This window comes from Scomber scombrus, chromosome 19 (genome assembly GCF_963691925.1).
Source record: "Scomber scombrus chromosome 19, fScoSco1.1, whole genome shotgun sequence".
Classification (NCBI taxonomy): Eukaryota; Metazoa; Chordata; class Actinopteri; order Scombriformes; family Scombridae; genus Scomber; species Scomber scombrus.
Genome location: NC_084988.1, coordinates 10,839,111 through 10,855,643, shown reverse-complemented (window position 1 = coordinate 10,855,643; position 16,533 = coordinate 10,839,111). Strand labels below are relative to the sequence as shown.

At 39.4% G+C, this 16,533-nt stretch overlaps 3 protein-coding genes and 1 long non-coding RNA gene across 6 annotated transcripts in view; 3 read left to right on the top strand and 1 right to left on the bottom strand.

Moving 5' to 3' along the window:
- aqr (aquarius intron-binding spliceosomal factor) overlaps positions 1 to 984 on the top strand; it is a 73,800-nt gene extending 72,816 nt beyond the window's left edge. For both annotated transcript variants that reach the window (XM_062441029.1, XM_062441028.1), the window contains one exon: positions 533 to 984. In XM_062441029.1, the coding sequence (XP_062297013.1) occupies positions 533 to 787 (255 nt within the window). In that variant the 3' untranslated portion in view covers positions 788 to 984. The remainder of the gene's footprint in view (positions 1 to 532) is intronic.
- stxbp6 (syntaxin binding protein 6 (amisyn)) overlaps positions 1 to 16,533 on the bottom strand; it is a 191,817-nt gene that overhangs the window by 21,631 nt on the left and 153,653 nt on the right. The gene's annotated exons all lie outside the window — the stretch shown is intronic.
- Positions 2,278 to 4,572, top strand: LOC134001163 (uncharacterized). Its single transcript, XR_009927463.1, has 2 exons — positions 2,278 to 2,413; positions 3,926 to 4,572. It is a non-coding gene; the product is annotated as an uncharacterized LOC134001163 (long non-coding RNA).
- On the top strand, positions 12,188 to 16,043 carry LOC134000723 (actin, alpha cardiac muscle 1-like). The gene is made up of 7 exons (XM_062440186.1): positions 12,188 to 12,214; positions 12,814 to 12,952; positions 13,255 to 13,579; positions 13,669 to 13,830; positions 14,131 to 14,322; positions 15,457 to 15,638; positions 15,720 to 16,043. Exons 2-7 carry the CDS (start codon positions 12,824 to 12,826, stop codon positions 15,861 to 15,863), a joined length of 1,134 nt encoding a protein of 377 aa, XP_062296170.1. The 5' UTR covers positions 12,188 to 12,214; positions 12,814 to 12,823; the 3' UTR covers positions 15,864 to 16,043.

Sequence of the window (16,533 nt, the reverse complement as noted above, 5' to 3'; positions counted from 1 at the left end):
AGTAGCAGTGCAGATATTTCTGTCTTACAGTAATGTCTTATCTATGATACACCTGAGGCTATTTAAAACTTGTACTCCTGTTATTGAACGTCTACTAACATACACTGTCCTTAGCTTAAGTCGTTACATTAAGTAGTGTTACAAACAGTCAACTGTTCTTCGTGGCTGCTATTTTGGTATTTTTAACCTTTAAAATTTAATGCAGCACAGTAAATGGGTCAGATGTAAAATAACTGTTGTGCATGTGGAGAATTAACAGGCCACAAGCCAAGAATGTTAACAGTGGAGCTCAACTGATGTTTTAACTGTCCATTTAGTGTTACACATAGTCTTGTGTTGACTGAAAAAGAGGATTGTGATATAAAAGAGGGGGAAACAGAACAAAAACTGAGTAGAGAGAACATTTTTCTATGATGTTATTTATATCTCAATGCATAATATTTTCCAGTACAATGAACCTAGACGTGATATTTTGTACAATAAAGGTAGAAACATTCTTCTTCCACATTTTGAATATTTTCCTCTCCCTTAGCAACAACAGCAGAAACTGGCTCTGCCTCCGCAACAAACCACAACAGATGCTGCAGAGGAGAAAGCGGCAGCTAGCTCTGTGGACCCACAGGAAGAGACCCCCATGGAGCAGGAAACCCCGGAAGGAGAGGCAAACTCAGAGCCAAAGTCAGGGGACGGAAATCAAGATACTGTGGCTCATGCTAAGATGCCAGAGCACCCTGGCAGAGACAGCGACAGTGATGGGGAGGACAGTGGAAAGGAGCAAGAGCCATAGAGCATGCTCATATGGGACTGTTGTCTAATTAAAGGCTTTGGTTATTGAGGGGACCAAGTGGATTGTCCCTTAAGAAAAGATTAGTGTGAAGTCTGAATTCGTTTTTTCTACTGAAGCTATAATGATAAACGAGATCCAGATTTTTTTTCTCAAACATTCAATTTTGTAACATTCAGTACTTTTTAATAAAAAATAAAAAAAATAAAATCCTTCATTGTCTCTGAGATGTTCTACTGGTGTTCTGTATATCTGCGTCTACCACAGTTTATAATACTCTGTAAGAGGGTCTAATCTATATCTTTGTCTCACGCACACTCTGACAGACAAATACAGTGTATAGTCAACATGTTTAAGCATTGTTAAAAATCTCTCTGTCATGATACTTTTATCCATTCATCTGCTTCCCCCCTCTGCTTTAAGCACAACTGAAATGTGATTGGCTCAGCCTATACCAGCTACACAAGCTGCAACTAAGCTGCATTTGTAGGTCAGTCACTTCACCCAAGGGTCTGTGGTATACAGGGGGAATTCAAATTGCCCTGTGGATGTACACAGTCACTCAACCAGAAAGCTTTAAATCCTCTGCCATTCATAATTTTGTGTGGAGGACCAACAGGGCAGTGATCAGCAGAATAGTTTTTATTTACAAGACCAGTGTTGGGGTTGAGGTTTGCTGGCTGAATTTGAGCAAATCATTTGAGACATGATGTTTTGACACCAAAGCAAACCATCTGAACGTTCCAATCTGGGTCTTCTTTTTTTTGCTTTACATTATGAAGAGGGTAACACAGTCCACAGCCCTGCAGGCGAAAAACACAGACTGTGGAAATACATTCATTATGCACCAGAGGTTGTTGTTACATCATACCTCAGGCAGGCTGAGGGAACAGGTCAGCTGCACAGCTGTTGGAGCTCGGGCCAGGCTAAGAACCTGATGGAGAACCATGTGTTGATGGATATGGAGAGACACATTTTCTGCATCCAGTCAACTGTGGAACCATGTAATCTCTATTTTTCTATCTTCTGAGAACAGGGCACTTTGGGTCGAGGTTCACATGGGTGTTTGGAGTAGTAGGCTATGCTTTTCTGTCAGCTGAGAAAAGGATTAGAAAGCAAGATTAGATAACAGAGATTATCTCTGTCGGCTGAGGTTGCAACCATGAATTACAAAAGTTTTGGCAGAGATCCCACAAGATTATATATTGTTATTATACATATACATTATATATGATATGATATGATGCTGAGTCATAATTTGTATTGTATGAATGGGCATTACCACAATGGAGTTGTATATAGCCATGGCACAAACATGCATGATATTCTATCATTTACAGTATATGGCCTACTTTTTCTTGAGTCACATGAATGTCTTCATTGTGTAATATCCTCCCTCTGTTAAGCCTTCCAGCCACTAACTTTATGTTTTTTCTACCAGCTGGGCTCTTGAGAATTCAGTTGCCTGTGGTTCCTTGTTGTAGTAAATTAGACCTAACTGGTGGGAAGTGGCTACTGCTCACACATGACATTTCTGAAAGTCTCACAAGAGGATCTAGGAGGCTGAAAAGAATTGCTGCAAGCAAGAAGGAGAACAAGCAATTCCTCCAGAACCTTTCTCTGCTGAAGGTGAACATGTCTTTTATACTCACGCGACAGGTATTCATTAGGTTAATAGCTACTTTGCAAAGCTCTCACTTCTAACCATTGCTATGGGCTCTATATTCCACCAAGACTAACAGCATGCAGTGAAGCTGTTGATGCAACGTTGTTCGTGAGCAGAATTGGTATGTTATGGGCCTCTGTAGGCTGAAACTGTCACAAAAATGTCTCTAGAATTGGTGATAAATTGTTAGTTTGTACAGAATGTATTGAATTTGCTTCATGAGTTTATCCTTTGTTTTGCAACGTTTTTAGGCTTTTTTATCAAATCGAATTTGGGTAATTTAGAGAAACAATGCAATGCAATAATTTTAACTCTAAAAACAGCAAGTCATAAGAGGTGCATGAGGAAAAAATTAAGGGAAGTACAGAATGTTTCATGTCAGGTTTAATGTCACAACGAAAGTTAGTGTCCTATTGTCATGGTTGTGTAATAATTTCAATTCATTCCTAAATTCAATTTATTGTAGTTTAGCAGCTGGTGTGTGTGTTTTTTTTATGTGTTTCTCCTTCTGTTTTTATGCGAGGGCGTTCCCCAAAAGCACGGGATCCGTCATGGGACACACTCGTGTTGAATGTGTAATTTATTTCCCAACCCTGCGTGACAGTAATGTCACAACAGGAAATTACACATTATTTAGGGTTAAGACAGTAGTGCCTGGAGGGGAGAAGGATCTGACCATTGTGTCTTACAGCTAAAACAGGCTCAGGGAATCAGCTTGACAGTACACAACACTTTCACACTCACAAAACCATCAGTTCTAAAATCTCAACTCCAAGGCTGGGCCTTGGGGCAGATTTTTCTGGTGGATTTCACCAAATTTTTTAAGCTACAGTCTTATTCTTATCTTTTAATATTGCATGTAAAATTTTGCTGAAGCATAGTCTTCAAATGCAATATGTTTATCACTATTCTATGCATAAATCATCAGGTAGGCTGGAATCACATATTGCTCTGCATTCTAATTAGCAGTCTTTCATCACTGATAATACAACAGGCATTTTTATAGCTTTAAATAGCGGCACATCATACTCCTGGCCGCACAAAGTAATGCTCATTACCAAAGTTATGCATTATCTGTGCTGATCTGCTATTAACGGGTGACTAATGTGCCAGCGCCAGTCTTCAATGCTGCATTGACCTCAGTGGGAAAACACAGACATGGTAGTTATTGCTTGGGTTTGCCAGCTTATCATGCTTTGTCAAGGCCACTGCCTAATCCTGACATGTGCATCCAGATCAACAGGGCACGTTACAATCTGATAATCTCCCATCACCACTGAAGAGCCACAGCCACTCACAGGAACACTCTGATGCTATTGTTGCACTTTAGTAGTACCACTTTATCTCAAATTAATTTTCAGTATTAGTTGTAGGTCTGTTTAACTCAAGTGGACGCATTTGACTCTGCAAAGCATGGCGCTGTTTACTTTGAGTAGAGAAGCAGCCTCTATAAACTTCCTTTCTCTTTCTCCCAGACTAGGATGGCCACTTGTGGGTCGTGTTTTTGGTGCATCATCTGGCTGGTGATTCTGCTCTGCATTGGCTGGCCCCTCGGCATCACCTTAGGGGCACTCTATGGTGTCATCAGCCCCCTCACCACCTGTCTGGGCCTAGACCGACTGTCCGATCTACTCTTAGAGGGGGCCAACCTGGGCCGAACATGTGCCCAGAACATGAGGCACAGCAAGCCTTTGTGTTGAGATCCACCTATGGTGAGCAGGACCTGACAACAATGGGACTGGACACAAGATTTTTTTGCTTGCATTCACTTTTAAGAGAAAAAAACTGTCAATGTCTGTTTTATGTGAAGTCATCCTGAGATGATTGGCACTCAATACAGTTTGAAACTTTCCAGCAATTATGTAACAAAAAGGTCCACGAGGTCTGGAAAATGGATTCCACTAGTACTGTTAACATGTAATTAACCATGGATTTCAAATTTGTATGGGTTTGTCAGGAAGGAAATAGGCTTTGTGCTCATGGTCTGTGTTTGCTGTTTAATTCACGATGACACTGCATGGTGAAGATAAGAAAGAAAATGGCAATTTAACAATGGCGATGCTTAGACTTGTAAATGACTGTATGGAAACTTATAATGCGATTAAAACTGCTTTGAACTTGCCCTCTGTGTTTGTTGACTGAATTATTGTATAGAGCATTTTACAGAAAAGCCATGTTGTGAAATTCTAAGGTGAAGGTAAACAGAGAGACATATGAACAGATTTCTATAATCCTGCAATAATTTTGTTTAACTTCTTTTTCTTACTTAGGGTTGCGAGTTGCTATGTAATTTCGGCCTAAATGTCACTGGATACACAAATCGCTCATATAAACACATTAACTTAAAGCAGCACTAATTGATTTTTGGGCCATTTGGGGTCAGCAACACAACACTACCATGTTACCACTATATAAGTTGTCAAAGTGGCAAATAAGTTTCTGGCCACCTGACAAAAATAACTCCTATGTTCACTCTCCTTTTGGCTCTGTTTTAATCTTCACCAACGTTTGAGGAAGACATCTCATTATCTGCTAAATTTTGCTGCATTTACTAGCTAGTCCCTAATTTTGTCTACCATTTAGTGCTGGACAGGTAGTGTACAGTGGGTTCGTCCCAGCTTTTTCTCAGAAAACAGCTAGAAAAAGGTTGATGAGAGCAGTGTAACCGAACAAAACTGCTTGTCTTTAACAAAACCCACACAGACAGATGGACTATTACTACACTGTCAGAAATAAGGGCGTGGGTAGGAGTCCATTTCTGTCCACCAAGGTACAATCTACACTAATAACACCATAGGGCTGATTATTGGACCAAGGACACAAGGTAATGTATACATTTCTAAGGGCCAAAAAGATATGTTCCCAAGCAGTAAAAGGTACTGTTTCTTCTAAATAAGGTAGACAGTGTGTGTTAGGCCAGATACAAAAAACGCAAAAATAGGTAAAACATTAGGGTTTCAATTTCTTAGAGACACTTAGAGGAAACGTTTCACAGACTTTTTTGAGATTAGTTATTTTGTCGAACAAGCTCAGAAACAAACTGACTAGATTAAGATAAATTGTTAAACAAACAAAGTTCTTCTTTCAGCAGTCAGCAAAAAAACTAAAAGCACACAGAAAAAAGGAGTGAAAGGAATATGACTTTGTGGCTGAAAGTGCTAGACAGTTGCTAAAAAATATATGAATTGTCATCATCTCTTGCTGAAACTGACAAACTTAAAACAAGGTATGACCCAGTGGCTCAAAGATCTTCAAACAGTTGGAGGTTCCTGATTCAAGGTTTAGGTCCCCATCTTCTACTCAGGAACATTTGAAAGAAAACATCTGAAGTAAAGATAGAAATGCTCTGACAAAAAAAATGCTTTGAAGAAGTATGACCCAGTGGCTTAAAGTGCTGGAAGGCTGAACTGAAGTTTTGACATTGTGGATTCATGCCTGAGTAAGTTATTGAATTTTGAAAGCCATCTCCCAGAAGAAAGAGTGAAAAGTTCTTGGTGAAGAGCTTTGAATGTGAAGAGGGACTGGATCTGTCTACTTATGAGTATAATTCATCTGAGATACAGTATTCCATCTTGTATATTGGATAATGTGCCTTTTTTATTATTTTTCCTGCACCAGTTTCGCATTCATGCAATTGTTAATGCATAAAGACAAGTGCTAGTTCATTGCACAGTAGCAGGTAATAAGAACTCAGAAGGCACATTATCTGAACAATATCGGATAAATTATACTTTACATAGTTGATGCAAAGTATAACAAAGGTAATGTGATGATATTATCAGCACAGACTCCTGATATGTCTCAAGATGACACTTGGTTCAAATCTATACTTTTTCACACAGGCTAAAACACTTTTTTATATTTTCCCTTTTTTAAAGCCACTCTTTAATTCCAGTTGCTTCAAAATTGTTAACTAATTTGCAGACTATTTCTTATATTTGGGATTTGTCTCTTTATTACTGGTGTCAATACTAATAGATATTTGTGTTATTTAAATTAAGGAATAAATGAAAGAATAATAATGATTTTAGTGTTACTCTGTCCAAATTATGTCAAGAAGCAAAACTGATTTCAAATCAATGTCTTTAAAGAAAGTGTTTGACATTTTTGAAAATACACTTATTCACGTTTGCACTGAGTATTTAATGAGTAAAACAATGCTAGCACTTTCGTGTCTTCAGGCTAAATAAACCAACAGGCAGTTTGCTTACCTTGGTAAAAGACTGAAGGCAGGTTGAAACAGCTATCCTAGCTCTGTTAAAAGGTAAAAAGAATAAGCCTACCAGTACCTTTAAAATGCATCAGTCATATTGTTTAATCTATAAAAACTAAAGTATAAACAAGTTGCCACGACAAGATATATATATATATATATTCATTACAGAGCTTCAGAGGTGCTGCTAGACAGTCCCCCCCCCCCCCTTTTCCTGTCTTTATGCTAAGCTAAGCTAGCCATTGCATGACTCTAGTTTAGCCTACAGACATTACAGTAGTATTAATCTTCTCATCTGACTCTCCGCAAGAGAGTGAAAAAGATTTATATTCCAAAATGTCAAACTATTATTAATGATAATAAATGTTGAATTTATAAATGTAATATTTATTTTATTCTTTGTTTTTATTATTTATGTGCTAATCTTGTGTCCCCCCATGCTTTTTTTGTCTTTGTTAAATCAACTGCCATGAAACTTTAAGTCTGAACTTAAGTCAAGTTTGGTCCATGCTTTTATACCATGCACTATCTCAGAGGGACATTAGGTTATGTTTTATTCCATTTCTTTAGGGCCAGTTGTTAGTTTCAACCCCCATGACTCAACCCTGTGTGCCCTGAGCTATCATGACAAATAAGGGAATGAAACGCTTGTGCTTGACCAAACATTTTAGAGTAATATCATGGTAAATTACCATTTTTATCTGGCCCATACTAATTTAGTGACCTTAAGTCACCTTTCACTGCATTGCTGCTGTTGGGGTTAGTTGGGTTTGCTTCAGTAGAGCACTGAGCTTGGGGGCCAGAGGTAATTTTGCTGCTCTCATCAACTGATCCTTTCGTGAAAAAAATATGTTGTCATGAAAGGTTTCATTTTCTGCTAGTGTTTGTCTCTGCTTTACTTGTTTTTTTGTTTTAGGTTGCAGTGGCAAAAAAAGCACATTGGTGTACAGTTAATTTATTTCTATTTAAAATGCAATCTTTAAAGCAATACTTTACTGATCCCCAAGGCAAAATTATTTTTGGAGGACACATCAGATTTAGGTTAGTTACAGCATCCCTGGAGCAGACAGGTTGGATACATATTTCTATAAAAGCAACATGTTTGAATTATGCATACGGTACTGCTGTAAAAGCTCAATTAAACAGTCTGAATATATGCAAAATTATCAGAGAGCAAAACCATATTTAGCTGAATGTCTTCTGGGTGAGGTGCCTGGATACTCAGCAGCTTTCCTATCAGGTTTGACTGGAACCATACGCCCTCAGCTACCACCAAAATAGCCCAGGACTCAATACTTTGGGATCCCTATAAAGACTTACCAAAATACTCTTGCTGAGCAGCCTACCTACAAATCTGGGTAGCTGTCTATTTTGTAGCTTATTCAAATTTGATTCATGAATATTTCATTTCAATCCAAAGCGCTTTTTAACCTCATTTTCTACCTCTCACTGTTGACTGACGCACACAGTGACAAAACTTCACTCACTCTTTTAAATGTGGGTTATAATCTGAGACAGATTCTTTCTCTGAAAATGAGGTGGTCAAAGCCCAAATGTATATTGCAATATTTATGTGAGTGTCATATGAGACCTAGTTACATTGCTTTTTTGTCTGCCCAGTTCTGCTCCGAAACATCCTGAGGACAGAAGCCACTTGCCAAAAAAGAAAAAAAAATCGCCAGATTTTAATTCAACTTTGTTTTTCCTCCCAGAAGTCTTGGCAGTGGATACAGTGGGCAATAGGCCTAGAAGCAAAGCTGACAGTGCTTTACTGAGAGTGAAGCTGGTGAATTTTTTATTCAGGTCTGATACTGGTTATGGAAAAAGCCTGCTCCTACTGGCTGCAAGGAGACCTGGGAGGCAGAGAGAGATGACATAAGTATAGGCCTCTCCATTCAATTAACCACATACTGCTCTGTAATTTCATCCTCATATACTCACACGTGCACAATGCAAACACAGACACATAAGGTTGAAGTGGGTACACTGTCAAATGGCTATGTGAGGAAATATCAGTTTGCCAGGCCTCAAAGTGGGACACATCTCCAGTCCACAAGGGGAACAGCTTTTCCTGATTTCAAGTTTCCTAATGAGGAAATTTAGGGAGTCTTTTTTTTAAACATTTGGTCCCACTGAGGTTTGGAGGATTGAGGTTGGAAAATGGAGTAGGTTTCAGTTGTGGTGATGTGATGTGGTCATTTTGAAATATTTAGGACTGATTGTGATTAAGGGGCAATTCAAAAACATTTGATGTGACCATTCATTAACTGCACACAAATAAATGCAAAGCCATAAATACCACACATGCACTGCATTCTTGTCAATGATTTTAAAAATATAACGTATAACTGCATTTGTTTTACAGCTGAAACAATTTGCCCATTAATTGATTAGCTGGTCAAATTAATCAGCAAAAACTGAGATATTCTATCAGTTGTTTACAAGATTTATAAAGAAATTCATGTCCAGTATTTTTATTGTTCCAGGCCCTTTAATATGAGGTTTTTCTGTTTTCCCTCTTATATCATTACAAATTCAATAATTGGGTTTTGGAAAGTTTATTTTGCAAAAAAAAAAGCAATTTAAAGATGTTACATTGGGCTCTGGGAATATTTACTTTAACATTTTGACTAATTGGTATACTTGCATATGGATGCTGCATTTTGTAGTAATCCAGTTCATCATGTTGGAAGTAGAAAATATATACATAAACAAACTATTATATTTTTCAAGTGTCTTTTTAGTGTAACTCCTAACACGTGTTGCCTGTGAGCCTGTTATGTAACAGATACATACAAAACTTGAAAACAATTAATTTTAGGGACATGCTACTCAGATGCACTCCGTCCAAAGTATCAGTGACAATGAATGAGAAAATATCCAGGGTATTACTGCAGCCGTACTGACAGTGATCCCAGCTCTGTGCTCCTTTGAGGTACCCAGCAGAAGATTTCAACATAAGCCAACAGCTTGTCACTCAGTGTTTGGTACACAGGCCAGAAACGAGGACACCCAATTTTCACAAAGCAATATGTTTCATGTCTTCTTTCTGCTGTGACCTTTAAATGGCCCCTGACGCTCAGCACAGATAAATGCGCCATACTAGAAAGAACAAAGTGCTTTCAGACCATTTGTATTGACTGAGTTTTTGATGAACGGCTCAAACGCTACAATCCAGCATGGGGACATTCCTATATATGTGCACATTATTGATTTAGGTACAAAACCTTGCCTGCATCAGGCAAATGACTTCCCCTCAGGGTTTTTTAAAAAGGTTTGTACTCTGTTTATGATGCGAAATTCTCATAGAAAATCAATATGTTTTTTGTTCTGGACAGTTTTGTCCTTATTATCTCATCTCTACTGCTGAGTAATGAGGCTGATCCCCTGAAGGGTCATGAGTAGGAGGAAAATGATCATGCCACAATGATTTAATCTCAGTAGTAACAGCTAAAGTGAAAAGTCACACTACAAGACTATTTGAGTTGGCTCCAAGTGTCTCTGTGTCTAATCCAGGAACTGGCATCAGCTTTTCACACTTGTAGGTGCTCGAACAACAAACACTACAAATACTTTACAGTTTAACAATAAAATCATAAAGGTATATATGTCCTGAACCCTTGATCTAACAGTGCTTGTACCTGAAGACACTATGAAGATGACATTTTATAACAATTTAATATATTCTTACAAGGGCAAACCTATGATGAAAGTAGTCATCAACCTTTCCCTTTGATCTTAACAGTGTTGCTCTCCATAGACAGACTTAACTAAGCTATGGTCGTAAAATGTTAACATTATTTGAATACTGGGGCAAAAGGATGCTTAAAGCAGACCCCTGCCTACCATTCATTACGTAAGACCAAAACAAAGAGTCACACAGTGAAGGGTTATGGCTCGGGGTCGGGTGACAGCAGCATATGATTCATGGCTTGCTGTGCCCTTTTGTCTTGTCCTCCTTGTGGTGGGACCATCCACTGCTCTTAGCCAATGTTATTTTACAGCCTTCAGAGCTCGCTCTCTGTCTGTTTCAAGTAAACCGGCAATGTCATTTCATATGTCTTGTTGTTTCCTTAGTGGAGGAATAAAGAAAGAATATGGCATATGTCACAACAGGAAATGTTCCATTTTCCTTATTGTTTTGATGTTGCGAAAAACAAATATTTCCAACATTGGTTCGGATTTATCTGCAGTGGTTTCTTACATGGAGGAATATATTACATTGACTTTTATTGCATAAAAAGGTAATTACGAGATCAGTGGTTGGTGTTTGGGGTGTGTAGTGTGTTCTCAGAAAGAGGAAAAGGAAGTCCATTGCAAATGTAGCAAATGCACAACCTTTGATATTTCACATAGTCTAAAATGTGTCTTCCTCTTTCCGACTGTATATTGAGTATTCTACTTTAAAATTTTCTGCAGCATGCACTGAAAATGTTTTTTTAATAATAAATGCAAAAGCATGGCTAATACATGAATCTTTATAGTGTTTCATTTGTGGACACAGTATGATGTGTAGCTAGCACATCGATAACTTCCAAGCAGCTCATTATAATTATGGAAACTCATTGATTTTATGCAAATTCGACTTATAAACGTATCTGACAAAATATCTTCTCATTTGCTTGATTGTAGGTCCAGCATCATGCCATTGTTTATGGAAGTATGTGCAGTCTACACTCACACTATGACAAGATGGGAATGTTTGGTCTGAAGCAACCGCCGCCCCTCTTTGTTCAGACAAATCTAAAATGTGGGGATTGGAACTTCAAAAAAAAAAAAGCGGTAACAGCTGCTGACACCAGCTGTGTGGCACAAGTGGTCACTGCATTTGGTACTGCAATGCTACATGTGTTCAGCCTGTCTAAACTGATGTAGGAGACCTTCCCAAACATAAAGACACAAAACAAATGAAACAACTTGCTTCATTTATTTGTTTGTTGTTAATTTGAATAATAATGAAGCAGCTAGAATTGATTAATCTCAGAAGTCATCACACCCTTGTTTGGATATTCAGGTACAGTTGATGTGTCTTCAATTTAAAACAACAATGCAAAGAGGTTTGTGAACCTAGAGGTTAAATACACCAGACTGAAGTTACTAATTATAACCTTCAATTGGACATTTAATTAAATTTGCATTCCTTAAAACACTGATATTCTAGGAATATTATGCTAAAATAAGATATATGTGTGTCATAGTGTTGCTATTATTCACAAGCGTAGGCCTATCACAGTGACAGCAGCCTAAGTGATAGTGATATAATAGTGATTTATTGCCTTTGAGAAGATCAAAAGGAAGCCTGACATAGTATCTCTGCCCTCACCACTGCCCTCTGTACATGGGCGGCAGGCACAGATGTCCTTATACTTCCCTTTCCTTATCATGCCATTCATGGAGTGGCTGTTGTCAATGGGGCAATGGGCTACCAAATATGGAGAAGGGGTTGCACGGCCCCATCTCACTGACACTTGTCAGGGTATAAATTGGCCCAACGTGACATTTCGGCACCCCTCGTTTACACACTCAAGATCTCTTGCCTGGTGCTGATCTGGTGAGTACTCGGATTGACTGAAGGAGGACTGTTTAAGACCAGCCAGTGGATTTATTACAAGAGGATGGATACAGAATTTTAACACAAATGGCAGTGATTTTCATCCATGCTTCTACCTGTGTTTAATCTTGTCATCATCTAACTGGAGCAGAAGTTAATCTCACCACATCTTCTCATTTTCTTTTATTTTGCTCATTGTGGAATACAGCTGGTGTGAAACACTAAAACACATTAACTTTCATAAAGTACGAGTGCTATAATTATAATATCAAAGTGACAAATCTGCAATACTAACGCTGTTCTATGTAGAATATGGTGCAAATTTCACTACAAGGCATTATCAACGAACTTTAGGTTGTTTGTTGCTGATGTGTGTGTGTGTGTGTGTGTGTGTGTGTGTGTGTGTGTGTGTGTGTGTGTGTGTGTGTGTGTGTGTGTGTGTGTGTGTGTGTGTGTCTGTGTGCGTGCGTGCGTGTGCGTGTGTGTTACAAAGAAGGCACAATCTTCAATCGTCCAATCCAAAGAAACAGGGAATTTCATTACTGGACCTAACAATGCCACTGCGTGCGTGCCTGTGCACGTGCTCGTGTGTGTTGCAGAGCTGACACCATGTGCGACGAAGAAGAGACCACCGCCCTGGTGTGTGATAACGGCTCAGGCCTGGTGAAGGCTGGGTTCGCCGGGGATGACGCACCACGCGCCGTCTTCCCTTCCATCGTTGGTCGCCCCCGTCATCAGGTACATCAAGCTATTCATAAACTCCACATGCCTACTATCATGAGCAGAGTATCGCTTTCAGTTGTTTACATGACACAGCAAAATCTATGTTGTGGGGTGAGAGTGCATAATGTGACACCTCAATTGCGCAACTGAGCTTCTTATTACATGGAACTATAATACAGAAGACCAAATTCATGTGTTTCCCCGAAATAAACGTCGTATTTTGTTCATACTGGTAGTTGTGATGCTCTCTGATGATAATCGACTGTAGTTTTGTTTTACTACCATGCCACTGATTCTTGGCCCTTGTATGTTATCAGGGCGTCATGGTTGGTATGGGTCAGAAGGACTCCTACGTCGGCGACGAGGCCCAGAGCAAAAGAGGCATCCTGACACTGAAATACCCCATCGAGCACGGCATCATCACCAACTGGGACGACATGGAGAAGATCTGGCACCACACCTTCTACAACGAGCTGCGCGTGGCCCCTGAAGAGCACCCCACCCTGCTGACAGAGGCCCCCCTCAACCCAAAAGCCAACAGAGAAAAGATGACTCAGATCATGTTCGAGACATTCAATGTACCCGCAATGTATGTGGCCATCCAGGCCGTGCTGTCCCTGTACGCTTCTGGGCGTACCACGGGTATGACAGAACCCGCAGGTGTATGTGAGATTGTTGTTCAGTGAATTAGTGAATTAATTAAATGTTCATGATTCTATTATCTCCTCTAGGTATCGTCCTGGACTCTGGTGACGGTGTGACCCACAACGTGCCCGTCTATGAGGGTTATGCTCTTCCTCACGCTATCATGCGTCTGGATCTGGCCGGTCGTGACCTCACAGATTACCTCATGAAGATCCTGACTGAGCGTGGCTACTCTTTTGTCACAACCGGTGAGTGTAGTCTACCAATGAAGTCTTCTGACAAATTTAGGTTGGCTATAAAGCACTATATTGTAGTTTGAAACATTTGAATTATCCAATCATCCCTTTGTACGACCAATAGAAACTGAAGATATGCTACTGTACTCTCGTTTGGATGAAGTAAACGTTCCCTCTAGCAAATAGTTCAGATTAAAATGGGATTACAGTGTATATCAGAGGAAAACGTAACGGAAAATGGACACTATTTTTTGACATGTTGGATGAAACATATTCGACTGATTTAACAACATCCAAATCTTATCACTCCAGCTGAGCGCGAGATTGTGCGTGACATCAAGGAGAAGCTGTGCTACGTGGCTCTGGACTTTGAGAATGAGATGGCCACCGCCGCCTCCTCCTCTTCCCTGGAGAAGAGCTACGAGTTGCCTGACGGTCAGGTCATCACCATCGGCAACGAGCGTTTCCGCTGCCCGGAAACCGTTTTCCAGCCCTCGTTCATTGGTGTGTGAAGGCGGCTTTATTTACTTGCAGCAACACTGTACCGTAAAAGATTAATACAGCCATTTGACTGTGGGTATTGACTCTAATTTAAACAAGTATTAGACTTAACCTTAATGCAGTGAAAGTACACTTGAATATATTCAAGTACTGCACTTTTGTACCAAGTAGGGGTACTTGTACTTGAGTATTTGCATTATATATTAGCATTTAAGAGGGAAGTTTTGTACTTTTTAAATTGACTATATTTGTAGACAACTGTAGTTAACAACAAGTTACTTAACATATTACGATTTTAACTTGCGAGCACATGATCTGAACTGCATTAGTAATAATAATCCAATAATCCAGAAACATCATTCTGTCACCCTAATAGGTTACTTTTACTTTTGATAGCTACTTTAGTTAGGCCACAGTTTGTTGATGATCAGTGTCTTTAAATATTAGAGTAATTTTATAGTGTAATATTTCTACTTTTACTTAAGTAAAAGCATTTGTTACTTTTTCCATCATTGGCCGCAAGTCTGATTACCTTTCTTTAAGACAAATGTATAATAACAGTTATAGATCATTTTACTTGTTTTCAGTGCAGACTATTCAGAACATACATTTTGAATCTTAGTTTTCTTACTTATTAAGAAAAAATGCAGATGAAACTAATTAGAAACAAAGTGAAGTAATTTCATCATAATGCCAGAATATTTTTATTTAAATGTTACATACCCCTATGAGAGCAATTAAGTTTTGACCTCACACAACATTTCATAACATAACTTTCTCAGCATTTCAAATTGAAATAAATTGTATTTCAATTTGAAATAAGCTAGCTCAGAAGTTTTTTTTTGTTTTTTGTAAGAATAGAAGTGTTTATGGCACAAATTAGTAGTTGGCTGCCTTATAACGATCCCCAACTGGAGGTCACAGTTGATCCACCCTCTGCTTGACCACTTCATGACCGATAAATAAACTAATGTCATCTGAAGCAGGAGTTCATTGTTTACATTTGAGCCGCTGAGCGCGCAGCTGTTGATCGGTGCTGTCCGTTTCAGCACCTGTTAGGACAGCTGACGGCAGTGTCAGATGTGTTCCTTGCTGCAGGGGGTAAAACTCACTAACTTGGCCGCTGTGTTTGCACAGGCATGGAATCTGCTGGCATTCACGAAACCACTTACAACGGCATCATGAAGTGTGACATTGACATCCGGAAGGACCTCTACGCCAACAACGTGCTGTCGGGCGGCACCACCATGTACCCTGGTATCGCTGACCGCATGCAGAAGGAGATCACAGCTTTGGCCCCCAGCACCATGAAGATTAAGGTAACTTTTAATCGCTGTTGGTAACATTTTTTTGGAAGATGGAGACAAATAAATAAATATACAAATGCAACGTGTGTTTAGATCATTGCCCCCCCTGAGAGGAAGTACTCCGTATGGATCGGTGGCTCCATCCTCGCCTCTCTGTCCACCTTTCAGCAGATGTGGATCAGCAAGCAAGAGTACGATGAGGCAGGACCCTCCATCGTCCACAGGAAGTGCTTCTAAGCACCAGACTCGACACCTTTCCTCACTCTCTTCCCTCCTCCTTTCTTCTGTGCCAACAAAGCAGCGTTTGGCCCGCGGCTCAAAAGCAGACGTTCATGTCTTGTCTTCAAATTATTTGTTTATACTCAAGTGCAATTTATATGTTGATATGTATAGGTTTATAAATAAACGAGAATTGGGACCTGCAGTTCACGCCTTTTGCTTTTTTTCTTTGCAGTTCAAATCAGAGAAATATCACAGGCTCATGCAAGGTGAGCTGTCCCATGAACTGGTTTAGGATCTATCTCTCTCTCTCTCTCTCTCTCTCTCTCTCTCTCTCTCTCTCTCTCTCTCTCTCTCTCTCTCTCTCTCTCTCTCTCTCTCTCTCTTTCTCTCTCTCTCTCTCTCCCTCCCTCTCTCTAAAGCGAGGCAAGGCTCTGTCCTTTCATCACGTGTAGGAGGTGACTAAAGGTTATTAAAGATTTGAATTAGAAAAGATTACAGTGAGCGGAGAGGATAAACTACCTCATGAGAAATTAACCTCACAAAGTTTCATTGAGTGAAAACACCGCTGTCACGTGATTGGTAATCCCGGTTTCCCAGGTTGGACAAAGCTACCTAGACCTCATGGATGAATTTAATCTGCATTAATAGCATAATGATAATAATAATAATAATAATAATAATAATA